The sequence below is a fragment of the Apaloderma vittatum genome, unplaced genomic scaffold (assembly GCF_000703405.1).
Source record: "Apaloderma vittatum isolate BGI_N311 unplaced genomic scaffold, ASM70340v1 scaffold2263, whole genome shotgun sequence".
Taxonomy (NCBI): Eukaryota; Metazoa; Chordata; class Aves; order Trogoniformes; family Trogonidae; genus Apaloderma; species Apaloderma vittatum.
In genome coordinates, this window is record NW_009706203.1 from 357 (window position 1) to 26,169 (window position 25,813).

At 37.4% G+C, this 25,813-nt stretch overlaps 2 protein-coding genes across 2 annotated transcripts; one reads left to right on the forward strand and one right to left on the reverse strand.

Annotated features, from left to right (window-relative positions):
- The first annotated feature begins 269 nt into the window (after positions 1–269).
- Positions 270–12,434, forward strand: LOC104269860 (radial spoke head 10 homolog B-like). The gene is made up of 19 exons (XM_009865681.1): positions 270–523; positions 1,204–1,279; positions 1,505–1,573; positions 1,788–1,961; positions 3,005–3,090; positions 3,712–3,832; positions 4,742–4,918; positions 5,619–5,760; positions 6,253–6,374; positions 6,826–7,015; positions 7,729–7,840; positions 7,925–7,987; positions 8,065–8,245; positions 9,045–9,152; positions 9,808–9,984; positions 10,412–10,463; positions 10,973–11,080; positions 11,591–11,786; positions 12,239–12,434. The coding sequence occupies exons 1-19, from the start codon at positions 270–272 to the stop codon at positions 12,432–12,434; spliced, it is 2,604 nt and encodes an 867-aa protein (XP_009863983.1).
- A 518-nt stretch (positions 12,435–12,952) lies between these two features.
- LOC104267991 (vacuolar fusion protein CCZ1 homolog) lies at positions 12,953–25,192 on the reverse strand. Its single transcript, XM_009865682.1, has 14 exons — positions 25,099–25,192; positions 24,884–24,977; positions 24,712–24,786; positions 24,124–24,171; positions 23,454–23,537; positions 21,040–21,215; positions 20,331–20,412; positions 19,478–19,539; positions 18,461–18,572; positions 17,813–17,846; positions 17,347–17,464; positions 14,949–15,107; positions 14,427–14,554; positions 12,953–13,301 (listed from the first exon to the last, which is right to left on the reverse strand). Exons 2-14 carry the CDS (start codon positions 24,890–24,892, stop codon positions 13,246–13,248), a joined length of 1,143 nt encoding a protein of 380 aa, XP_009863984.1. The 5' UTR covers positions 24,893–24,977; positions 25,099–25,192; the 3' UTR covers positions 12,953–13,245.
- Positions 25,193–25,813: the final 621 nt, after the last annotated feature.

Genomic DNA, 25,813 nt, shown 5'->3' on the forward strand with positions numbered 1-25,813 from the left:
GATTTGATGGCCTTCTCCGAGGTAGTTCAAGGCATCGCTTTCTGTTAGCTCTGCAGTCTGCCTGCCACAAGCTGAAACCACTGCCTTGAGGAACTGTTATTACAAAAATAACACACATACATGTATAGTAATAAAGGACAAAAGTGGTAATTTTTCGTGCATTTAGATGTTGTTTTCTTTTTCTTACCAAATAGATTATGAGGAGGAAAAGTCTTTACATAAGACAGTAGGTGTTCAGAAGGAAAACACATTGAGACAATACAGTAGCTATGGCAAAGGATAAGAAGAAAGACAGTAAGAAGGCAGAAAAATCTGTGCGTCCTCCTACTTCTGCACAAGATACTACAGCTGTGAGGAGTTCGACAAAGCTGACAGATTTGCAGACTTTAGTGAATCAAGAGGAGGAAACACAGGCAAAGCTGGTGATACCGGATAAAGAACCAGAGAAGGTAGAGGAACCTCCAATCCAAGATATTCCTCTATACTACGAGGAACGTATTCTTGCTCAAGTTATTGTAAAAAGGTATGCTTGTTACAAATACATCTGTGAAGTCAAGAATTCTCATTTAAGTATCTCAGGTGTGCTCCATGTCCTACATAGATTTGGCTCTTGATTTGAAGCAGAGAATCAGACCTAGTAGCTGTGACACCTTCTGAGACCCATTGGGAATTCTGTTGCCTTCTTACATTCTGCTGGTGCTATCTGCCTGCTGCGTGCTTTTAGCTTGTTCACCTACAGTGAAGTTTTGTTTAAGAACACAGACAGGTGGTGAAGGAAATGTAGCTGTGTCATTTAATGATCAGTTGTTGCTGTCTTTTAATGTTTACAGCTGCTCCTATCCATTAAGAACATCCTACACTGACAAAACAGGTGAATGGCAGTGTTAATGAAATCCTTCGGTAGTTCAAGAGGACTGTATATAGTGTTTCATATACTGACCAGCTTGCCTGGTTGTGAGTAAATGATACCAATGTGATTTGTTTTCTTAACTGAACAAAGTATGAGGCTGAAGCAACACAATACTTATGTGAAATGTTTCAAGGAAGGTACAGAACTGGAAATTTTATTGCAGCTCATTTTTCTACACAACAGGCCTATGTGTAGACTGTGGTAAATCAAAGGTAATTTAGTATATTTCTGTTGTAATTTAGGCCTACTGACAGTGACTTGAAATATTTATCTTTAGTTTGTTTTCCTTGTAGCTATGAAGGTGAAAAAGTCCGTGGATTGTATGAGGGTGAAGGATTTGCATATTTTGAGGGGGGAAATACACATAAGGTGAGTATGTAAATTAAAGTAGTAGTGGAACAAGTTCTTCCTCTAATACAGGCAGGCTATTTCTTATAATGTAGGTGGAGGCTGAGCACTCAGAATGTGTAAGCATTGAAAATGCTGTTGATTTTTGACAGTAAAACTTCATTTGAAACTAGTAGCTAGAGGGCAATTAATATGTCATACTTTAGTTGTAAGAATAAATTTGCAAGCATTCTCTTTATTTTGAAGGGCATGTTTTCTGAAGGGCTTATGCATGGAGAAGGGACTTACACGTGGTCTGATGGAGTGAAATATGAGGTAAAGTGCAATTTAACTTATAACTGAACACAGTTGCAGCCAATTTGCCACAGTGTGCAAGTTCAAGGAATGTAGGTAAGTTGCAGCAGTTGGTGCAATAACAGGTGGCAACTGCAGAACTATGGCAGTGATTGTGATCGCAAGCCTGCCTTTTCCCAGATAGTTGGGGAACAGTGAGTCTCAGTTTTTCAGACGATGAAATTTAATCTTTTAGGGAACATTTGTTAAGAATGTGCAGATGGTTAATGGCCGTTATACATGGAACGATGGCAGCAGTTATGAAGGATCCATCAAGAATGGGTTTAGACATGGATTTGGATGTTTCAGGAGCGGCACTCGTCCAGTTTCTTACATTGGGTATTGGTGTAAAGGCAAAAGACATGGAAAGGTAAGTAAAAACACCAAAGGAGATTTGGTCTTGGGTGACTACCTTCTAGAACAGCAAGCACTCTTTCGCAAAGTTTTTGGAAAAATGTTTTATGCCATTGTATGGTTTTATGCAGTGTAGAGATTAATTTTTCCTAAGGATCTTCTCTGAAGTCATGAATGCTAATTAAAGCAATTGGGGTGGGATCTTGCTTGTAGCAGACAGGATGAATGGTATCCTGAAAGAGTAATTGGCCTCATATGTGGTTTGTCCCTTTATGCTGCTCCGAGTAGATGATGACAAAGTCAAAACTGATGACAGCATTGATAGCCACGTAACAAGGACAGAACAATTAGCTTCTCAGTAATAACAAAGGGATCCCACCTCCCAAATGTGTTAAGCAGAACAAGTGTGATAATTAAGACTGCCTTACCTAGTGTAAGTAACATCTAGTTCCAACTGTGTAAAGGCAAGTAGTGCTTTTATCTGTCTCCGTTTTGTGCGTCCAGATTAGATGCTCTTCTAGGCCTGACATTTTGTAGACTGATGCTCTCGGCATGTGAGGAGAATTCATTCTAATTACATGGATTTTGTGTTCTGTGTCACTAATGAAACACTAAAATCACACAGGCTGCTGTGGGTGGTCACCAGTGCAATGGTCTTCCCATTTTGTCAGAGAGGAAGCTCTTAAACAGAAAGACAGGACAATTAATGCTGTAGACCTACTGTTGGCAGTTGAATTCTAAATTAGTCGGAAAACTGATCTACCTCAGAGTGACTATTGTGATTAAGTTGACAAAGTTAGCTCTCTGAACGTGTTTTGAAAAACACGGTAGATTTTGGTGTAATCTAGTATGATTTTCTGGGAATAGTTCATCTTTTCTTAAGATCTTAACTAATACTCATCAAAGTGTTGCTTTTTTATTTAATTTTATCACAGCAGTTGCTTTCAGTACCATGTCTCAAAGTGACTAGGAGTGTGATTACGTCTTATATAATTGTTATGCAATGTTTTATTAATGTAGATGAATAATTATTTAAATTGACCGTACTGCTTGTTTCAGGGTACCATTTATTATGATCAGGAACACACCTCTTGGTATTCAGGCGACTGGGTAAATAACGTCAAAGAAGGATGGGGAATGAGATGGTAAACATGATAACACTTGTTCTTATCTTCTTTTTTTTTATTTTACATGTACTATCATATAGTTTCTCCTGTTGTTTAAAATGAATACAAATGCTGTCATTTCCTAGTAGTGTGTACTTTCTTCAGTGGAATAAATACTTGTACAAAGCATGTTAGAGTAACAACTTGTCTAAAACGTACATTTGTATGTTTGGATATTTCTGCTGATAATTTCCACAAAAGAATGTCTGAAGGCAACATCCAAAATCAACTTTGGTAAACCACAAATCAACATTTAAAACAAAATTATCTCAATTAATTTGAACAGATGGAGCTGCTTTCATTAGTAAATTAATTATTTGTGGTATTATATATAAAATAGTATTTTGGCTATGGTAAAGACTGGGGAAAAAAGATCTGATTAATATTTTTAGTGATTTGTAGGTTAAAAATAGGAGGTAAGCAATTGGTACAAACAAACCTCTGTATATCACAGTGAGATAACTGTCACAGTAATGCTAGTATTTAGCATTAATAAATGCTAAATTTAGTAACAGTGGGGTTTTGCATAAACCTTGCCTTAGTAAGATCTACTCAGAATTTAGTATGAGTGAATCATTAACTTTTATTGCCTTTTTGTAGCTATAAGTCTGGAAATATCTATGAAGGTCAGTGGGAGGAAAATGTACGTCATGGAAAAGGAAGAATGAGATGGCTGACAGCTAATCAAGAGTACACAGGAGAGTGGGTGTATGGCATACAGGTAGTCATTTCTTCCCCAGTAATCTTAGCTCAGCATCTGTCCATTACTGTAGTAAAACTAGATAGGAAGTCATTTGCAATGTGAAAGGAGATTTCTATGATTTTTGCTAGTCAAAATAGTGGAAATACACAGTTTATTATAGATTGATTCTCAAGTTAGCAATATTCAAGTTGTTAAAAGGCTTTTGACTTGGTTTTACAAAATCATGATTTAATTCTCTAGTGGAAAATATAAACCTTTGTCATTAAACGAAAATTAAATGCTTGTGACTGTACTTAGCTTGATATATAACTTCAACAGTAAGTATATGTGGCAATTTACTTCTCTATCACCTGTAAAACATTAGACCGCACTGTTCCCTCTTGTAAAAGTTTTATGAAGAAAGGAGAAGTTTTCTGGCATTTTCTGTTCCTTCGCTTTATTATTCTGTTGGAAAAAGAAGGTGAGCTACTTTCTGTGTTTTTTCACTCTGCATAAAATTGTCAAGGAGTCCAGTCTCTGTCTGGCACGGTGTTTCTCACCTGGCTGTTCAGCATTACGGTCCAAAGGATTCAGGCAGGCAGGATGTTGTTAGGAGTCCTGTTGGTAGAGCTTCGTAGAATCCTGGAAGGGTTTGGGTTGGAAGGGACCTTAAAGGTCATCTAGTCCTAACCCCCTTCCATGGGCTGGGCCACCTCGCTCAGGTATGTGTTGATTCCATATATCCTCTGAGCGCTTCTCCCGTGCACTGTTGTAGAATATAGGACTTGGGACGATTTGAAGTACTGCCGCTGTCAACTGAGTGCTTTGATTTGAGACATTTGCCAACAACAGCTCTTAAAGATGCCTAGGATGCCTCCTTTCAAAAAGTCGCAATAGTAGCTCTTCTGGAGACGTGGGGTTTTTTTAAACACACAATTTTTTTTTCAGCATGGATATGGCACCCACGTATGGTTTTTGAAGAGAATCCCTGCTTCTCAGTATCCTTTAAGGAATGTATACATAGGTGATTTTGTAAATGGCAAACGACACGGACATGGGAAGTTCGTATATGCCAGTGGAGCAGTGTATGATGGTGAATGGGTTTGTAACAAGAAGCATGGCAAGGTGAGTATTGACAAGGAGTAAGAAAAAAACTATGGACAACACCAGAAGAGACAATTGTGCCCTGTGTACTGGATCTCTAGGTTTCTGTATGGAAAACTACATTCCATTTGATTGTGGGTGGAATCCCAATGTAAAGGGCAGAGTCTGCTGAAAGCAGTAGGACCCCTTCCAAGGACCTCGCTGGGCCACAGATTTGACTCTGTGGTTAGATGTGTAGTGTGTGTCTAAAGAACTATGTTTTACTGTTGGGACTTTCAGTGCAGTAAGTGCATCCTGATTTTTGCCGTGGTTGGTCAGTACTTCACTCTGACACTGTGAGCTAAGGGGTTTCAAGCCATCCTTGCCCAGAGATGTTCTTGCATTAACAGACTGTTTAAAAAAATAGGTATGCGGGAGTGCCACGTGTGCAAACTAAGGATCGCAAACAAATCTTTCTAAATGGGGGTGAAATGGATTTTCCTCAAAATACTTTTCAAAATCAAACAGATATATAGGCAGTTCTTCATCCCAGCATGTGCTTTAATTAACGGATGACAAAGTACTTTATAAAAAAAGGGCAGGAGAGATTATTTTGCTTTATTTTATCTCATATATTGCATTGTAGCCAAGATTCTTAGAAGGAAATTTGATTGAGAGCATTAGTGTTATTTTCTCTGATCTCTCACTTGTATTTAAATTAATCAAATTAATCTGTCTGTAGGGCAAGTTTGTCTTCAAGAATGGTCATGTTTATGAAGGAGAGTTTATAGATGATCGTATAGTAGAATATCCTGCTTTCCAAATGTATGCAATGGATGCAAAAGAGCTGAATGCCATTTGCTCAGGAGGTCATTTTGGCACTGGTAAGCAGCTTAAGAAAACAAATTCTATTTGGTTTGTATTTTGTTGCTCCTTTTTTTGCGATAATGGGAAGTTGTTCATACTTACTCAAGAGCTAGAGATGTTTCTTCAAAGAACGCTGATAAAAATGAAAGTTACCTTAATAATTAATGACTTTTGCTCCCATGCTGCTTGTTTCTTATGCATGACACTTTGAGTTGAGGACACATCAACACTAAATCTTATAATGCTTTTGTAACATTGTTGTCTGAAATTTATGTAGCTTATGCAATATCTATATTTTCTTTTGACTAGGGGTTGGATTTGAGAAAATTAGTCTTCACTTGTTATGCTGTTGATATGAAATCTCTCTACTCCTCACTATAAATGAGTCTGTTACTCAATATGAAGTCAGTAACAGAAGGAATTACATGTTTTATTGTCTCTCTGTGTGTATATATATGTGTTTTTAACTACATTTTAATTTGTTGTAATTTATTTTATTTGCATGGTAGAAAATACCACAGTCATTAATGGCTCAGAAAATACTTCTGTTCTGGGATCAAATATTGACTTGGATATATCTTCAGTGCTTGACTTGTTGCCAAGGGAAGAGAGACATGAAGAACTGAAACAAGTAAGAGTCTGCTCTTTAGTATTTTCATTTTTCCCTCACAGTGGTTCATATTACATTTTCTGGTTTGTTTGTATTAAAGTAACTCTTTCCATTAAAGAATTACCTGAAAGTCTGAAGGCCAAAAAAGGACAAAAAACCAAAAAGAATTCATAGATAGTATTGCCTCTTCTGAGCTTCCACTAGAAGACAAAAAAAATACATGAATGCATTCAACAACTGTCTTCAACTACTGTGAGGTTTGTTGGCTGACAGAGACCAATTTATGTTTTGTCATTCACCAAAAAATACATATTATAACTACATCTGAGTAACGCTCTCGTAAACACTTAACCAGGGATACTCTCTTCGAAGTTACAAGATCAAAAACATTATGTGCCCAGTTACAAGATCAGTACAGGCCGATCCCTACTTGCTGTGCGATAATGCTGAAAACATTTCCTGCTTTATTTAGGTAACGTTTGCTGTGTTGAGGCATATCACAGAGCTGAGGAGAGTTTACATCTTCTACAGCGGCCTAGGCTGTGATCATTCTTTTGACAATACCTTCCTCATGACTAAGCTCCAGTTTTGGAGGTTTTTGAAGGACTGCCAGTTTTATCACGCCAACCTAACTCTTGCTGGAATGGATCGGATATTGAGCGGTTTGTATTTCTTTTTGTTGGGGTCTGGAATCTAGGAGTTTTAGCAGTAAGCTCTGGAGAGTTGGAGTGACGAGTTAGCTCAGCTCTCGTGGTTACGTGGCCCTGCGTGAGTACCTCTGTGCCCGCGAGTTCTCAGTGGGTGCATTAGTGCTTCTCCAGGCACTTCAGGTGCTTGGGTGAGAAAACGCAGAATTTCAGTACCACTTCAGAAACTGTTCTCAAGAGCCATGTATTCAAAAACTGTATTCACCTCTGGTCTTACTATTACAAGCAGTTTTAAGAGGTTTGAATAAGAGAAGTAGAGGAGAAATATTTTTCCTTTTTTCCCCCAGTACTCTTAACTGTGTTTTGCATGTAGTATTTTTTTCCTCTTCCATAGAGCCAATTAATCAATCAGTTCCATTCAGATGTGCAGTAGGGTGCACTGCAGTGTCCCTAGTATCTGAAGGGTCTAACTCCAGCTTCTCCTCTCTTTTCATTCATATACGCTTAGCAGATGCATTTCTAGAAAAAGATTTGGCTGTAGGTGTGCGGTTCTCCCTTGACCTGCTTGTTTGGAGGTGATAGTGTGTCTGGTCTGATTCTTCCAGGAGTGGTGTTACACTGTGACAGGTAGAGATGGAGAGGATGAGAAGTGCTGACAAGTCGGTATGCCTATATGCATTTTAATGTACATGATAGCAATAGAGATTTGTTTCTTTCAAATTCCCTAGGTTATAGAACACCCCTTGAGAAGATACATTCTCCACATGAGACTTTACTGTTCAGAACATTTTTGTCTTACCTTATTCATCTAGCATTTCATATCTATCATGAAGAGCACAAGTAAGTTTCATTTTTTAGTGAAATCTATTTCAGTGCAATGAGTTTGAGTCTTCCTAGACAAGAGTATCTTTGTTTCAGCTGTAGAGAGAAAGGTCCTTACCTGAGTAAGTGTTTCTCAGAGATGATGTCCAGGAATGTTATTCCTGAGTAAGTAATGGTATTTCTTCCTTGCTGTGCAGAATTCATCCATTAGGACCACATACATCAGAATTTTATTGTAACAGTTATTTTTTTTTTCCCCAACTCATTTTTAAAGGTATCTTATTTTCTGAAGAACAACGTACAGTTTTTGCCATGAGCTATGTTGACAAATGCTGGGAAATATACAGAGCTTTTTGCAGACCAAGTACCAGACCTCCATTTGAACCCACAATGAAAATGAGACACTTCCTTTGGATGTTCGATGTAATAACCTATTTTTTTAAATTTTATGTAATTAGTTGCACTTTATTTGTTCACTTTATATGAGCATTTAAAAATATTCCCTGTGGCTTCTGCACAGTTGAAAAGGTAGGACTGGTGTTATTTGTACAAACTCTTCAACAAACATTAAAGAGACAGTTCTACAGAAATTATTTATGTACTTTTGCAGAATTGAATTCTAATTTTGTACTTGATCATTTCAAATAATCAAGTGTTGGACAAATCTGTTTTAAGGGAATATAAATACTTTTGCTGGCTTTTTCTTCCCCGGCCTCCTCCCATAAAATGTATACATAAAAATGTCTTACTGGTAGAATTCAGAAGACTGGAAGCTTTTGAAATAACAGAGTAAACCTTTTAATAATGTATTAATTTAATATACTCCAAGGTGAGAATGAGATTCTTTACTAAAATTCAGTAATTCAGGGACAGATCAAGATTATACTGAATCTAGGGAACAATTCCCATTGATATACCTGGGGTTTTAATACTGTTTAAATTGAAGCCTTTTTAAAATGAAAAATATTAATTAAAATATCAGATGGCAAAACTGTATTTTTTATATTTTTATTTAAGAACCTTCTTAACATTGTTTTTGCAATCTAGGAAAAACTGCTGTCGACTTCAGCAGGGCCAGAATTTCACTCTGTCTTTAATTATGTATGTGGAAGTATCATTTGAAACCACTAGAAATTTCAACACAGACTTTAAAGGGAGTTAAATTAGGTCAATGTGGGAATGCCTTAAGTGCTGTTAACATGTAACATTTACTCTTACCCAGGATTTAAAACTTCTCAACAAACAATTAACTGCTTCAAGACTTGTGGAAATACTTGCCAAAGATGGTCCCTCTCTACATGATAGCAGTGATACCAACCTGGAGCTGGAGGTGTGTATGGAAACGTTAAGATGGATCAATAACTAGATGCGAACCCACTGATCCTGAAAATCTGGTGATGCAAGAACCTAATTAGTGATGTGTGAAGTGTGGCTGCCTCAGTGAGGTTGGTCAGTGACTGTGGAAGAGTCCTGTGCCACCTGACAGCTGGCCAGTTACAGAGGGCCTTCACCCGTAAGGAGTCAGCTCCTGCTCTGTCATGGTGTATTGTAAAAGACATAACTGAATTTATTGTTTTAAACAGTATCCGCTAAAGTGAACACACGGTGTCAGTCTTATTAGGGCATTGCACACCCATTCTTGACGTTTCTGGAAGTGTTGTATGCAAATGAACATTTTATGTAATAGCAATAATTGTGTTATTTGTTAGAGAAATTGCTTTTAGCTCCAGATACAGCAAAAATCTATGCAGTATTTTATCTCAGTATGACCTGTATATGGTGTAACATGATATATCACCTCCTGAATTTTTGAGCTTGAGCTATTTTCAATTTTTGTTCAGCAGAAGTCATGTTTGACTAGATAAATGAGGGTACCAAAGCTTCACAATCACTTTTGAGTCTTTGCTTGCTCAGGTGCATATGGCTGTTAATGAAGGGATTTTGCAAAAATGAATGAATTAATCACTGTGTTTGTTTTACTCTAGTTGGTTTTTCTTGAATTTGTTGAAGCTCTTCTTAACTGCGCATTGGTGTATGTTACCAGTGATATGATTAAGGAGCAAGTAGCTTGTGTTCATGAGAAAAGAAGTAGCTTTAGAGTCAAGGGTCTCTCCGAGGGAACCACCGTTGTGTCTCTGTACCCAGAATATTCTCTGTCCCAGGTAAAGTTGATGCAAACCTGGTAAATATTATTATGTATCCACTTACAGGACAAAGTTGGGCTGTGCAAATGTTGTGTTTCCTGAATATAGAAACCAGTTTCCTCTTTTTGCATAAACAGTCGTTTGATTCAGTTCTGCTTTTCTTCCGTTTGCTGCCTTAGATTGTAACATCACTATAGACAGTTTTAACACATTTGCACATTTTCCTACATAACTATAAATACTCATAAAGCACTTGCAAGTCTTCCAGTGTTTGAAGAGGAATTGACAAATTATTTGACTGATCAAAGATACGCCTCTTCTGCTTTTGGTTGGCAGAATGCTTTGGAGATAAGAGTTTGCGTGACTCAAATGGATATGTGATTTCACTTTTTAATTTGAACACAAGTCCAGGCATTTAGTAACTTAATTTAAAACTTCTTGCCAGCCACTGAGACCTTATGAAGACAGAGGGCATCCTTTTCAGGAGTTTCTGCTGGGTGAGTACTGCAGTTACTGTCAGCATCTACAAGCAGTGGTGCTAGAGGAGATTCGCTCTTTCTGCAACTGAAAGATGGTTAGAACAGTAGCTGATGAGTGAAACAGCTGGATATACTGCAGTCACAGAAGGTAGCTGCATTCCCTTTGACAGTTACGACAAGGTTTACATTTAACTTTCCACACCTGCTATATGCAGGTGTGATTTTAATGAGAACTTGGTGTGATTTTAATGAGAAGCTATCACATTCTCCTTAAAAATAATTTAACGGCTTTTTAAAACTAGATTCTTCCTGTTCTGTCCCATGCATTTGGGCATGAAAACAGAAAGTTGAACTCTGCACTGTTCCTTCATTATAAAGAAACTTTTCATCAGTACAGAAGTGTTTCAAACATAGGTCTAACCAAGGTCAGGTAACAATTTATATTTGTTTATGGTGAAGATCAGACCTGATATTTAATGCACAGGATTACAGACTCAATAATCTTATTTCTTTCTTTGCAATATTAGATACTGTTCTCTCATTACACACAACTCACAGAGATGGCAAAGATCTGTCAATGCTCAGCTGGGATGCAGGAAAAGAACAGGATTTCTGTCCAGCAAGGGAACTGAGAGGTAAAACAATCCCACTGTTTAAAGACTAACACAAAATAATCCCTTTTAGCTCTTGAATTGCAAAATTTTAATTGTATATGCAGATTTCAGTTTGTCACAAGAGGGCAGTAAATGAACAGTAATTCTGGAGGAAGTTTTTTAAAGAATTTTTTTTTAAAGAAGAAGAAACTTAATAATGAAATGAGATGTTTAAGTACTGACTTAAATAGTTTCCCCAATTATACAGTGCCACATTTTAGTTGTAGGGAATCTGTAAACTGTAATTTGTATTTACGCTCAATCTGTAAATCTGCCCTTTTTCACATTTTTATAATGTCTTGGACAAATAAAAGCTATTACTGCTATCTCTGCTTTTTTTAGTTGGTGTAAGAATTATTATTACTGGTGTGCCATCCTTAGCTGGGATAAGATGTCTTACGTTACAACAAGCCGATGTTCATGCAGAACAGAAATCAGTGAGAGCATTTTCATATGTTGAGGCTTGTAACCTGTTTAATTTACATGTTGCAGATGAACCAAAAGAACCCAAAACTGAACAAGATGAAGATTTTACTCTGTGGATGTGTCAGGTGCATGTCTTTTTTACAGCTAAGTTCTTTCCTGCCTACCAGCATGAAAAACTGCTGAGGGAAAAAATAAAAGAAAATCGAGTACAAGATGCTGAATTAGCTCAGCTGAGAAAGATCAAGGATGAGGAGCTGGCAATGTGAGTGTTGTATATTATCCTGAAGTACTGTTATCTCTTATCTTCTGCTAGCAGAGTTACTGAAAATGAGAACTGTACTTTATTAGTGTCATCCAGGTATAGTAAGCAACATACAGAATGTAACTCGTATGACTTCTGTTACCGATGGGAATAGCAAATACGAGTTGTTTCCTGGTTACAGAACTCTTAACTCTTTGATGTTTACTGTCACTTCAGCCTTGTTTTGTGTAAAGGCAGTTAACATGGGGGTTTTTGTTTGTTTGTTGTGGTTTTTTTTGTTTTTTAACCTACTAAAGTCAGACTTGAAGTGGTAACTAGACAGATTTTCTCCTTCTCTGCAATAGGACAGTTTATATTGCTTATACTTTGAATATAGCTGTAGCTGCTTAGCCACTATAAATCTACCTCCCCACCCTCTTGCAGTATACTAAATTTAAACTTTGTTCACTCAGACTTATTGCTGAAAGAGAAGTCAAAGAGGCAAAAAGGCAAGAAGCGGCTGCAGCAGAAAAAGCACTTCTCTCCAAGAGTGCAGAGTTAGAGGAGCCTGTCACACTGTTAGTACCCCCTGTGAAGGAAGAGGCACCTACTGTAGCACCCTCAGTTGTTACCAAGGTGCCTGGTGGCAAAAACAGAAAGAAGAAATAAATCTTCGCATGAGAACTACTAAAGCTTCAAGTAAGTACTCTTTGAATAAGAAAGAAACAACCTAGCAACAACCCAACCAGATGTGCAGTAAGGTCTAAAATACAAGTATGCCTAAACTGTCTGCACAGGCCTTGCTAGTTTCAGAGGGAAACTCTGCTTCAAGACCAAGGGTCGTTTACATCACTGAAACCCTTTAAACAAATTATTATTATTATTGAGTTGTACCTAAAAATTCCCTCAGTGTTAAGTCAATACACGAACTGATATGATAGTATGTCCCAGTAGAAGGGTTTCTGCTTAAAATAGGGTTTATTTAACTGAAATACTGCCCATAAACAACCATGTAAGAATTCGACAAAAAATGTGAATCAGGCTGAAGTACAAGCTGCAAAGAACAGGTCAACCTAGACAGTCCTTTGTTCAGGGGTCTTTTGTAACCAGTCTAGTTTCACCTTGTAGAAAATGAGCAGGAAGTCCCATGATGATGCAAATGAACACAGGAAAACAAAAAGATGCCCTTAAAAGTGTAACAAGTATTAGCTTTATTTTTCAGTAAAATATTCACATAACAATATCAGAATGGAATGGTACAGATGAATTCAGACTGTTTTTTAATTAGTTTGCACATAAACATTTTTAAAATCTATAAATTTTATGATCAGAGTTTACAGATTTTAGTAGAAATTTTGATTCTTACAAAGCAAGTATTGCTTTACTATTGTAATTATTCCAGTCAATAATATGACTAATAACTTTTCATGTTGAGCAAGTGTCTGACATTGACATCTTCAATAAATCAGCCCTTTGCAGATCAATCCAAGAAGAAAATATTATTGAACTGTGTTGCACAAAGTTTCTTCACTTCTTCTGTAAAAAAATAAGAAGATATTTCAGTATGATACATTACAGAAACCTCGTTAAGGAAAACCCTGGGGATCATCAAGGACAATGTAACTAAATTCAAACAGAAAAAGCCCTAGGAGTTTCTAATACAGAAATACCATGTTACTCTGTCTTCAGTAAGAAAAAGTTAAGTCTGACGTTTCACACTATCTGAAAGATGAGTTGTATTCTGAGTGGCTAAAGTGTAAATGATGGTTTGAGCTTGCTGCTGAGCCAGTCATCTTGTCACACTTCTCCTGTTGCAGTGTAAAAGACTTAGCTGCTGTGTATTATATAAAGGCACTGTAACACCTTTTCAGGGGAAGAAGGGATTAGTGTAGTCTGTTAGAGTAAGTCAGCAAAACTTTCGCTTTGTGCTCTTTTGCAGAAAACAACTCCTAAGTTTATCAGAAACACTCATTTACTGTTTCTGTAGGGCAGGTTGATCCTGAAAGACAATTGGAAATCATTGTGTAAGTCATGGAACTTAGTCCTCTTTTTAAAATTCAGGTTGCTAGGCTTGGAAAAGTATTTGTCTTGGAAAAGTATTAATTTTTTCCGTCATCCAAGTGAGCACATTGCCTCCTATTAGAGCAGAGCCCTAAAACTGCTACAAGTGAGACTCAGACTGCCATTTCTCTAACATGCAATCAGCTTTTAAATATACTTTATGTTCATCATAGTAAATCATTCTCAAAACAGCATTAGAAACAAAGCAATGGGATGAGGATCCCTGACAGGATAGATGTAAGATGTGTAAGTAACCTACCCATCAATCACTGACAAAAAAACCCCCTAACTCAGACGTAAGTATGTTCTTCTCTCCCCTGTAATACATGTCATTGATTATTCCTAAACTAAGCTCACAGAGCTCTCCTCTGTTATTTGAAGGAGGAATAACGATTCATTAATAATTAAGAACATCTGCTGAATATTTATGCTGTTCTTTCACAGCTGGTAGAAGGCACACTAAAACCTTACGCAAACTTACCTGGTGTATCATAGATCAATCCCTCTCTAGATTTCTCGTTTCATGGATTTTTTTTACTTCTCCAGGGACATACATTTTAGTAGCAACTGTATTTAAAGGTAATAAAATACAATCCTTACCATTAACTTCAATCAGATTTGCATTTTTTTGATTCAAAATAACATACAGTTCGCGCTGGTCAGACTTTTTCCCAACTACCCAGTAATCACTCATTGCCTTCACAATAATTTCCTCATCTTCATCAACTCTGAAAGAAGGTTTAGAAAGTAAAGAAAGTGGCAGCAAGTTCATCTTCAGCAACTTTATTTGTAATCATTAGGACAGCTTAATGTCATAAATTGCTGTGGTTGTGCAGTATCAGAGACTGTGCAGTCCATGAAGGCTTCGTAAATGGCTGTTTAGGACAATTACATCCCCAGATGAATAAATCATTAATTTGTCCATCAGCAGTTTTGGTTTGTCTATAGAAGTTTTGTGTTTTTAAGATAGACTACTTCTAAACCAACACAAAATACTAAATATGACCTGTTACAGCATTTATCTCACAGAGCTAGGAATAGCCATCCATGAACAAAAAGATGTGAAAGCTTCACATCTACTTGGCAGAAGGAGTTACAGGCTATTTAATAGTTAAGCATTACCTGGAGAAGTCACTGTTGATGTCACCGAGAATCTTCATGAGGTCAGGGTGAACAGAGGCAAGTGATACACTGGGTGTTTTCCGCATGTGAATGGTACTTTTCTCTGCCAGGTTCATGTGATTGAAATAGATAAACTTAAACTGGGGCTCCTTCTCAGCCCTAGGAAGATTTAAAAAAAAAAAAAAAAAGAAAAAGAAAAGTAACTTGTGAATGCTGACATGCTGTACAAGCACAGGCTGCATGAGAACAGGTAACTAGCCAGTGCAAAGCTTAGACAATCCGAGGTTATCTTCACATTGAAGAGACCCAAGTACATTAACAATTGTGGCATAATCAAAATTCATTTTAACACGTTTTAAAAAAAAAAAAAAAGCCTGCAAAACCAACCATTTTTCCCCCTTCTGCTGCTTAGGCTGCTTGTAAATAGACACAGGAAGGTCTAAAGGCCTTGCCCCACTTCCCAGCAGTAGTTTGTCTGCATTTACCAATAACCTGCTTTTCCTCTGTCCCCATTTTGTTTCCTTGCTGCTCTCCTCAGTGACAGTCCAATCTGATGCTAGGTCTTTTTTGATCAATAAATAATTTTCCACTCACATCTGTTATTTGTTACAATCAAAATAAAGAACTCTTCCTTTATCCAGGAAATTGGACTTCCCCCATCATTTGTGTAAGCCAAGCAAATAACCTGCCTTCGTCGTCTTCCCTCATTTCCTCTTTTATTACATTGATACAAAACCTGTCACTTAGAACTGTAGTTTTGGTGGAAGTCACAGCAAATTCAGAGTGGCAAAAACCAGTTCTAAGCACCTGGTACTTCAGGCTATGTATAATTTAGAATCAGGAAGATTCGGTGATGACACCATTCACCTTGGCAAACAACTAGATAGCCTTGCTCTCTGTCACCCAGATGCATTAATGTCAAGGAACTGTATCATGTTTTCAGGACACCAAGGCATTAAACTTTAAAAGAGCTAAAGCTGCCAAAGCCAGTCCCAGATGACATTTAAAAACCCCAAGTTTAATGATTTAGTAGATCAGCACAATTTCAAGCACATCCTATTCTATACCCTGCAAATTTGCTGACTTGGCAGGCTACTACTAAATGAGTTCAGTCACACACCTATCTTTGGTTTAATTCCTCTTTTGTTCTCATATGTGATGCTGTTCTTGTTTCCCCAACTAACAGATCTATCCTGAAATAAATAGAAATTTATGGAGAGTCAGCTATAGTTCAAGAGGAATATTTTCCAAAGCATTAACATACGTTTTCATTTGACTATTTTTTGCCCCTTAAGTAGTTACCTTAGTCCTGCAAAATAGAAAAAATAAGGCAGTTTTTTTCCCTCACCTACTATACATGACAACACTCCAAGAAGCAGTAATTCTGGAAAAAAGTACTCAACTGTAAAGCTTGCATCGTAACCAAATAATCCACTCGCTAAAATCTCCATTTCAAACTGTTACACAAAAGTTGTTCCAGTATCTAGACCTCCATTTTCCTTTTGGATTTGTAGCAGAGTTCAGAGTTATATACACTCCGCCCAGGCTCGAAGCACTTGTGTCCAAGGCAGTACTCAGAGCTAGTGCTGTCAGCGTCCACTGGACATGAAAAATACAGTTCTTCTAATATGATAGAAAACAGCAGCCTGGGAAAGCAGAAGTCAAAGGAAATCGGCACAAAGGGGGATGTGGGCACAAAGAGTGATTTTTCTTTTTTTTTTTTTTTTTTTTTTTGTTTAAACTTAAATAGCCCTTGGGCTGGTAGAACAATTGTGAACATTATGAGACCCTGTTTTCCTTAAGAAAAGTTAGAAAATATAAACTGAAGTTAGGATTTTGCAAAATCCCCTAGTTCTCTACTTCAGTATGGGGGTCAGGGACAGAAGACTGTTGCTTCAGTTGGCATTTTTGCCATCTTGTATATACTTCTGCAAGCACAGTAATCTGTAAACGCATCATCTCCTCAGGTCAGCCAGTGCCAGTTCACACAAAAAAGCAGCAAAACCTAAACGTTCCACCTCTTGTATCTGAGTAATCTGCTGACAGCTGGGGGGGATGAAGAGGCAGAATCTCAGTTGATCATAGTGAGATTTATCTTAATATCTACATCTTTTTTTTTTCCTGCAACAAAAAAGCAACGTGTGTTTCAGCCACACAATAAACACCCGTTCCAAAATTAGTAACATGTATGTTGTTACTTCAGGGACACCTGAATATGCAACAGACACTTCACAAATGCTTAGGATGCAGAAAGGTAGATACATATAATTTAAAGTACACAGTTAAACCAACGCTTTCAACATTTGAGCTCACATTACCATTATTTAAGCAGTTCATTAAACCTAATTTTTAGCCAACTAATGAGCATCTGCAACAGGAACGGAAATGTGGTACAAACCCTGATATTCTCTTGTTGATGTTGTATTGCTCACATATGTCTGATGCTAACACGGTGAGTTGAGGTCCAACAATGCTATCCAGTTTACGGCAAAACTCCAGCGTAGGAGGAATTGAAGCTGGGTGTCGGGTAAAGAAAAGGGAGAGATGAGATTCTTTTCCCACAGTTGGAAGTACAGTTTCTGTAGTTGTTTTCTTTACACATCAGCAAGAATCCTGGGACACATTTCTCTCTTAATTATAACCTTATGGATGAAGTGCATGGGAAACTGAAGCAACATTTAGTCATTTTATTGTGTAGATTGAGTTACTTACACCACTGAAACAAAAAAATCCAAAGACTAGTAAAAGCACTCATAAAGAGCCTCAAATAATAAATCAATGTATTTTGCAAAAGTAAAACAAGTTGCATGTAATAGCATTTTGTACTATGTCTTGCCAAGTAAGTGATGCTAATAGGTACTTACCGTCAATCATAAAGCAGACAGCAGCACTCATGGCCTGGAACAAAAAAGTTAAAGCAAAAAAAAAAACCATTTAAAACAGGCTACCTCAACTACCTCAAGTAAATGACAATACTTCAGTGAGGTCACACACAGGTAAATCAGTTAAATTAAAAAGAATAATAATTACTTTAAAGGTAACACTTCAATAGGATAATGTCGTTGCAATTCTGCACAGCACAACACAATTACACTTTTAAAATTCAGCCCAGTTAACAGTTTTTAAGTTGTAAGGGAAAGGTAAAATTTGCTAAAAATGCATTTTATGCAAGGATATATGTATGCAAGAAACTTGAGTTTCATTTTTTAAAAATTGGGGTTTGTTTTGGTGATTATTGTTACATAAAGCTAGATATGAAACCACTTCAAGTGACTGAAGGCTGGTATTTTGTTTTAATAAAACAACTGTTTGTTTTGGGGTGAGTACATGAAAAGAGAAAAGAAGATTCAGGCTTTAAAGCTTGTTGCTAGAAACATCAAAGTTTTCTGTCTCTTTGATTTAATCCGGTCACATCAATGCATCTGTCTATACAGTACTTCACATCATTATCATATTTGTTGTATATAGATTCCTAATTCTGTGGAACAATCGCAGAGAGGAAAAAGTAATACCTTATAAACAATTAAATGAAGCTCTTCGTAAGTGTCATCGGTGTTAACAAATATTTTGGGGAAACGGCATTTTGCTTCGGGATCATTAATATTTAAAGGTCCAGTAAGAAACCTAGAAAATAAGTCAATAGGTTAGATGCGATGAATTCTTGCATTTCAGTTTTTCCTATTTAACAGATGTTCTTGAAACCAGCAATTACTTGCATGTATGAATATATTTGAATATTATGAGTTTTCAGCTGTCCAGAGGGGCATAGAGCACTTAATAGGTTATTTCAGCACTCTTACATTTTCAAAGTATTACTTGCATATACACTCCGTAAGAGGTATCAGAAAAGGATCAGAAAGCCAGAATAATGTTAAAGAAATAAATGGCACAGATGAGCAAAGGAAGAGCAACAAAACTTTTTCAACATTCAAGTTGTGACTATCTTTAAAAAACCTTTTTTTGTTGCCACTGGGAAAGCCCTTCTCCTTTGCTTTCCAACAGTACTTTCAAATTAGTTTTATGTACAACAGTGATGTATTAGAAGCACCTAAACTGGGGTGAGAGGGCAGAGCAGGGAGTATGTGCTGATGCCTTGATTCCAAATGAATACAATAAATCAGGCAAGAGGAATTCTTGTGAGGAAAGAAAGATGTCAAACCCCACAATTATTCAAAGTAGTGTTGCTCAGCTGCTTAAGTACAGAATTCCCTACTCTGACATGCGGAGTACAGAGAAAAAAAATTGAGAAATTCCTAGTTTAAATCTACACCTGTGTCTGAAGTGCCTGACTGAAAAGCAATGATGGGAGCCGTTCCAAAATTTTTTATGCAGTACATTGAGAACAGTGGGGAAGAAAAATAAATAGACAGAACTGTTAATGAAGCATTTCCTTTTTTTTTTTTCCAGAGGGACAAGTTTTACATTGCATCAGCTGTGTGTGGAATATGTACTCAAAATACATGTACTCATCCCAAACACTTTGCCCTTGTTGGAAGAAGGAGTAAGCGGTAACAGTAAACAAGAGCTACCTGCCATAGTGTTGCAGATTCCCTGGCATTTCTGCGCGGATTGGAGAATCTCTTCCCGCTAACTAAAGTGAAAAAGCACACACACAAGAAAAAACAGCTTAGAGGTATTTCCTGTTACATTTTGTGGACTGTCTTTAAATCAAAGCAAAACAAAGCAAACCCTTTGCAGAAATTACCACTCACAAGGTAACACAGAGGGAGGTAAAGGTAAAGTGTAAGAGATGCTGATAGAACAGGGCATTCTGGTTTTGCATTTAATTTTAAAATAGCTTATAGAGCTTTTTGGTGGGGGGGAGGGATAACTAACCCCCTGTGGTCTTACGGCACTCCATGATGCATTTAGCCATTAAATGGAAGTGATTCATTTGCAGTACTGAGCAGTCAGCAGGTACTGACCTTCAGTAAATTCTTTATCACCATTCCATATTCTAATTATCAGCAAAATTTGTATTTTAAACTTGGGGTGCAAATACTGTGTTTAAGTGTCGCTTAGATGGGGTGTTGGGTGATATGGTTTAGGGATGAACTTGTAGTGTAGGGTCAGTGGTTGGACTCCATGATCCCAAGGGGCTTTTCCAACCTGAACTGTTCTATGATTCTATGATTCTACTGCTGAGTTTAGTAAACGGCCCCAAAAGCAATACATCTCAGAATTCATCTAAAATGTAATGGGTGGGAGGGGACAGGGGGAAGAGAGTTTCTTCTCTTTGTTATTTTAGCCCTTAATGGTACCAAACAGCTAAACAAAAATATAGAAAACAAAAACCAAGCACAAAATACAAAAAAAAAATCCCAAACCCAGAAACCAGAAACCTCCACCTCCCTACCTGACCAAAAAACCCAACTACCATACCTCAGGTTCCATGTGCCTTGGAAACAGAGATGTTGTGAGATATTTGTACAAAATTCTCATGTCATCTTGTTCCAATCCACTCCTAGAACATCGGGGAGAAAATAAACACAAGTGATGTTTGTGTGGTAGTTTAGATCACACATCCTCTAACTAAAACTTGGGCAAAGCACACTCCAAGCCAGAGTAGCAACATTTCACTGTCTCAGTAGATTCAATCCCAGAATATTAATTTTTACTGCAATGTTAGTTTATTTGCTAAATAAAAACACATCTAAGTTTGCCACAAGCCAGAAGAGAAATAGAAACAATATGTAAATAAAGATCAAGTTTGCTATTCTTAAGTCGATTTTCAAGTAGAACTCTTCCCAAGCACTGCAGCTTTCTGGTTCAGAACCATATAAAGAACAACCTTTTAATTAACCTTCTCTACGAGAAGGTCCTACAGAGGAACTTGTGTGTGTGCACAGAGGCTCTTGCAATGGAAGTCACAGAGATGCTTCTCTAGGTGGCTCCTCAGGTCAGCTTGGAAGCAATCATTTGGTACAGGTTAGAAATTTTAAAGCTGAAGACCAATGCCTTTCTTACATCCTACCATTCAGTTTTCTTATCTTCATGCAACTCTTTCACTGAATCAGAAGGTTTACTTTTATGGCACTTATTTATAGGATGTTAAATTGAAGACACACCAAAGAGTTATTGAAGTACCTACCAAATAAGCTGGTCGTTATAGAGAAATGCAGTATACTTGACTATGTTCAGGCTTTCTTCCATCCTATTAATAAATGACTGAATTTTCAAGTAAGTCATTTTATCCAGTGGAAAGAAGCTGATTCCACAAAACACATCCAGCAGATCACAAGACTGTAAATGCAGCGTCTGCAAGTACTACGAGAATAATGACAGTTGTGTTTTAGAATTCAGAACACTTCCAATGTGCAGATTTAAAAGACAAATTTAAGTTCAATCCCCAGTAATCTAGACTAACGATCAAAAAAAACCCCCAAACCTGAAACAACCAAGACCCTTCCAGTTATGCTTGTATGACATACAGCTTCATGTGGGGACAGACTTTTTAGTAGGGCCTGTAGCGACAGGACAAGGGGTAATGGTTTTAAATTAAAATAAGGTTGATTCAGAATAGATAGAAGGAGGAATATTTTAATGAGAGCAGTGAAACACTGGAACAGGTTGCCCAGAGAGGCGATAAGACGCTTCACCCCTGGAAACATTCATGGTCAGACTGAATGGGGATTTGAGTAACGTGGTGTAGTTGAAGATGTCCCCGCTCATTGCAGGGGGGTTGGACTAGGTCCCTTCCAACCCAAACCATTCTACGATTCTACACGTGAATGTGATTCCAGGTGTTAGCTTGCTATTAATATCAGAGACAACAGCTTTTAAGGCTAGCTCAAGATCTTTTGAGAGTATAAGAAAGCACAGTCTATCCTACTAATATTTAATTTCAGAAGTGACGGTAGAAATATAAGCAGATAAATCTATTGGCTTGTTTCTGTTTTTCTTGATAGACTGTAACCTTTACCAAGAGATTTCAAATGCACTATCACATGCTCTGCACAGTGAGAGACGAGTTAGCCAATGGCTCCCTCTACCGTCATTTCACATTACCAAAAACTCAAAGTAGTAAAATACTTGAAAATAGCATGACACATTTCTGTTCCAGTTTCTAGACCAAGTCTCATTTCCTTTCAGAGTTTTTGTGCAGTCCAAGCCTTCTAGCAACATGTAGCCACTTCAGTCAATAGGGCTGCAGTACAACAACTTGCATGACCCAACTTCTTAAGCATTTCCAGTTCCCCAGTGAAAAAGAGAAACAACTTTTGCTTGGATTTCTTTCCCTTACACAAATCTGTAACAATTACTATTTTATCTTCAGTAGGAGCTTCAAAGAGAAACAATGTTTTAAAGATCCAAATCTATTCCTTTTTTGCCATGATCTACTTTTTAGTTTAGTCAGGACAGAAGTGCGCACCAGCTAATGAAACAAGTACTGCCAACAGTGTTCATTCGATGACAGTCCTACAAAAAAATCAAGCAAACCCTCCCAAAACCCCACAAGCAAAGCCTGAACTTTTGTTTACAGTGTCACAACATTGTTCTTATTTTAAAAACCTGTTAAGAGAACACCACTGTAAACACCAGTGTACCATGTCTATACTCCACCACTAGCAGAGATATCAATACTCCTATCTCTACCACAGAAAAATTATCTGCTGACAGTAGTCCTCTGTTTCCTTCTGTGCAAATTAGAAAAACGGGGGCAGACAGACACTTGGATGCCACCTTTTAAAGCTAGCTGCATCAAACTTTTAATGTAGGAACTCAAAATTCTACCAGACATGATTACTCAGTTATTTTATACGAAAAATACCTGAATAATACTCAACTGATTTCTTGCTCAAAAACAGTTTTGTTTTCCACCCTTTCACTAAAACATTATCTTTTAAAGACTGAAATTAAATTCTAAAGACTAGCTAAAATGCAAGCAGTATTTCCTGAAACCTTATCAGGCATGACTACAGATTCCAGATGGGAGTGCAGTAGCGGGGAAAAGCTAAAAATTAGCACTATCCACTACTTCACAGTACTACGGGACTTTTAAGTCTGCGCATGCAGGTTGTGGAATCTCCATGCCTGGATATTTTCAGGACTCCCCCAGCCAGAGCCCTCTGCAGTCTAGTTTGAATTCAGTGTTACCCCACTTTGAGGAGGGAGGTGAACTGGATGATCTCTCCAGACTCCTTCCGACTTGAATGGTTCTGCAGTGGTTACTCAAACTGGTCTGCACTGGTTGTTATCACCCTAACCAATTCAAACGTTAAAAGAGTTTCCAAAGAACGAACATCATTGCATCAGAAAAAATAACCAAGAGCTAAACTTTTACGTAACCCTGCTTGTGGTTCAGCTCCACTTAAACAACCTACCAGGTTAGTAAGAAGCAGAAAGTATGTGACAAATAAACAGACTTTTTGTCTTGACACTGCACCTTTTCCACTGCCTATGTTTTATAGTTACACTGCAGCCACTTAGAGAAGATTTTTGCTTTTTTTTTTCCCCCCCCCAGTGCAGAATCACACTGTATGTGCCTGAAAAATAAGGTCTTACCCGATGGAAGAATTTCTCTAGTCTCTCCTTTAAAACTTTTACACCTCCATCTTCCATGGCTTTCAGGAATGTGCCGTTGAAAAGCTAATAGTTAAAAGAAAATACAAATCACTCATTTGGGTAATCATTTACAATAACTTCTTATAACTCAGCCAAGAATATAGCTAGATTACAGTACAGCTTCTGTTTCTCAGTATTTGGACTCCACACAGATCCAAAGGTACCCCTTCTCCATTGAAGAAACATCTCTCACTTGCAGAGGCAGAATTAGAAAAGGAAACAATTACTTCATGATAGAGAAATTATTTATCATTCGCTCTTGTTTTGGAAAAGCCAGATTGATGATCTTTATCCAGTATTGTTTCTCCAACAGATAATACCTAACACCATCAAAATCAAATGCTTAGTAGTGTAACCGCCCACAAAAGAAGAAATCTGGACTTCACAAATATTAGAAGGCTCTTATTTTTATGATAAGCTAATGAACCAGCCCAGGTAACTGCAAAAAGATTTATTTTTCTCTTCCATCACCACCATTATACCTTCAGGAAGAGACCAGACAATAATAATGAGACAAGAACGCCAAAGCAATGATGAGCTTGCACGTGCCAATGGTGCCGTGAGGATTTCTGCCTCTGCGCAGAGGAGGAGCCTCTAATGTCAACTCTACCTTGTACATGCTGTAGCACTGCTGCAGGACCGAACTGTAAACCTTGTCCTGCAGAATAGAGAGCACAACATTAGTATAAGAAGAGGCAGAATTTAAAATATTTTAACTGAGCTTCACAGAACATGTTTTCAAAGAGCCAGTAAACACACAAACTAAAGAAATAAACTCTGAAAAGTTAAACAGCAATTTCAGTCAGCATCTAGAAATTTCTTTATAAAGTACTAGCAGTCTTAAGACAGTAGTAACATGTATACTTAAACCTAGTAAAAATGCATAGACTTTAAATCTTTCAAGAACTTTATTAAACAAACAGATCCTCAGAAATATTTGCCTATTCCAAGCTAAAAGTCTCACAGCTGTGTTTTTCACTGATGTTTACTGGGTGATCTTGAACTGTTACGTGGATAACTCTCTATCTTACTCTTTTATTTAAACTTTCCTGAAAAGTACTTTGCCCATTTTCCATTTAAGAAGAGATATACATATATAAAATAAATTTTGCAGCAGCTCAAGAAGAATCAAACTAAGATATTTCTGGAGGTACTCTTAAAATGCAATATAACCTATTAAAAAAAAGTTCAGTATTACCAGTAATTCTTCTTCCTGATATTCATAGACTGGCTTTCCATCTTTGTGCTTTTCTATTATGGGATTCCGTACAACCTAGAAAGTGGAACAGGCTGGTATTAGACAATGCAGAATGCATTGAGAACATTGCGGTATGATGCTTTAGAAACATGCATATCATGTGCATAAGTACCATGACCATCCAGAAGTTTTCTTCAGGTTCATGGAAAAATTGCCTATTCTTCTGCGTATGTAGGGACTTTGCAGGTTTTGTTGGACTAAAGGTCCTGGAAAGAAAACATGTATGTAGACACAGATATTTATATACACTCACAAAAAGGAAAAGTATGATTGGGAAATGTAAAAGACTTGTACTAATGCAATGAGCCACGCAGTCAGACTTCATACCTTGTGAATTGTACTATAGCTTCACATAATCCCACATTTCTAATTTTTTCGTTCTTTTCTACTTCATTTGGGTGATAGAAGAGAATCTTCTTTTCTTCCTACAATGTGAAAAAAGACTCAAAGGAAATGCATTTTAACACAATCAGAGTTAAAGGATATAAAAACTCTGTGGTCTTTAATTCCCTCGTCAGAATTTTCTCTTGTACCTAAATGGGCTTCTGTAATAATGGATAAAAGGGACATTTAAAGCACATTTAAGCAGCCAATCATCCCAAGATATCTCAAAATGCTTTATAAATTGAAGGCCATTGAAATCATAGGCCCTAGTCACTTCCCAGCTAGTTCAATGCAAGGCTACCTTCAAAGCCAGCTCAGATTGCTCAAGGCCTTGTCCAGTGAAGTTATGAATAGCTCCAAAGATGGAGATACCACAACCTTTTCAGGCCCTGCTCTGCTGTTTGACTACTTCACTGTTAAGATTTTTTTTCTTCTATCTCATCAGAATTTCCCTTGTTGAAATTTCTTGCATTATCTCTCATCCTTTCACTTCAAGAATCTGACACCATCCCCTAAAGCCACTTTTTAAGCAGGTGAAGACAGACATGACACCACCTTCCACATCGTCTCTTCTTTAGGCTGCACAAATGCAGTTATCCAGGGCTCTCCTGGTACAGCACGGACTGACTGACTCCGGTGTTTTTCCCACTCTGGGAAG

Bases quoted from the DNA above. Each gene is read 5' to 3' on its own strand.
- LOC104267991 (XM_009865682.1), bottom strand. The intron at 23,538-24,123 runs GTAGAGTTGACA...TTTAACTATTAG, and splicing joins AGTGCTACAGCATGTACAAG to CTTTTCAACGGCACATTCCT. The intron at 19,540-20,330 runs GTATGGTAGTTG...TTTTCACTTTAG, and splicing joins CAAGGCACATGGAACCTGAG to TTAGCGGGAAGAGATTCTCC.
- LOC104269860 (XM_009865681.1), top strand. From the start codon at position 270: ATGGCAAAGGATAAGAAGAAAGACAGTAAGAAGGCAGAAAAATCTGTG. The intron at 5,761-6,252 runs GTAAGCAGCTTA...TTTGCATGGTAG, and splicing joins AGGAGGTCATTTTGGCACTG to AAAATACCACAGTCATTAAT. The intron at 11,787-12,238 runs GTGAGTGTTGTA...TTGTTCACTCAG, and splicing joins AAGGATGAGGAGCTGGCAAT to ACTTATTGCTGAAAGAGAAG.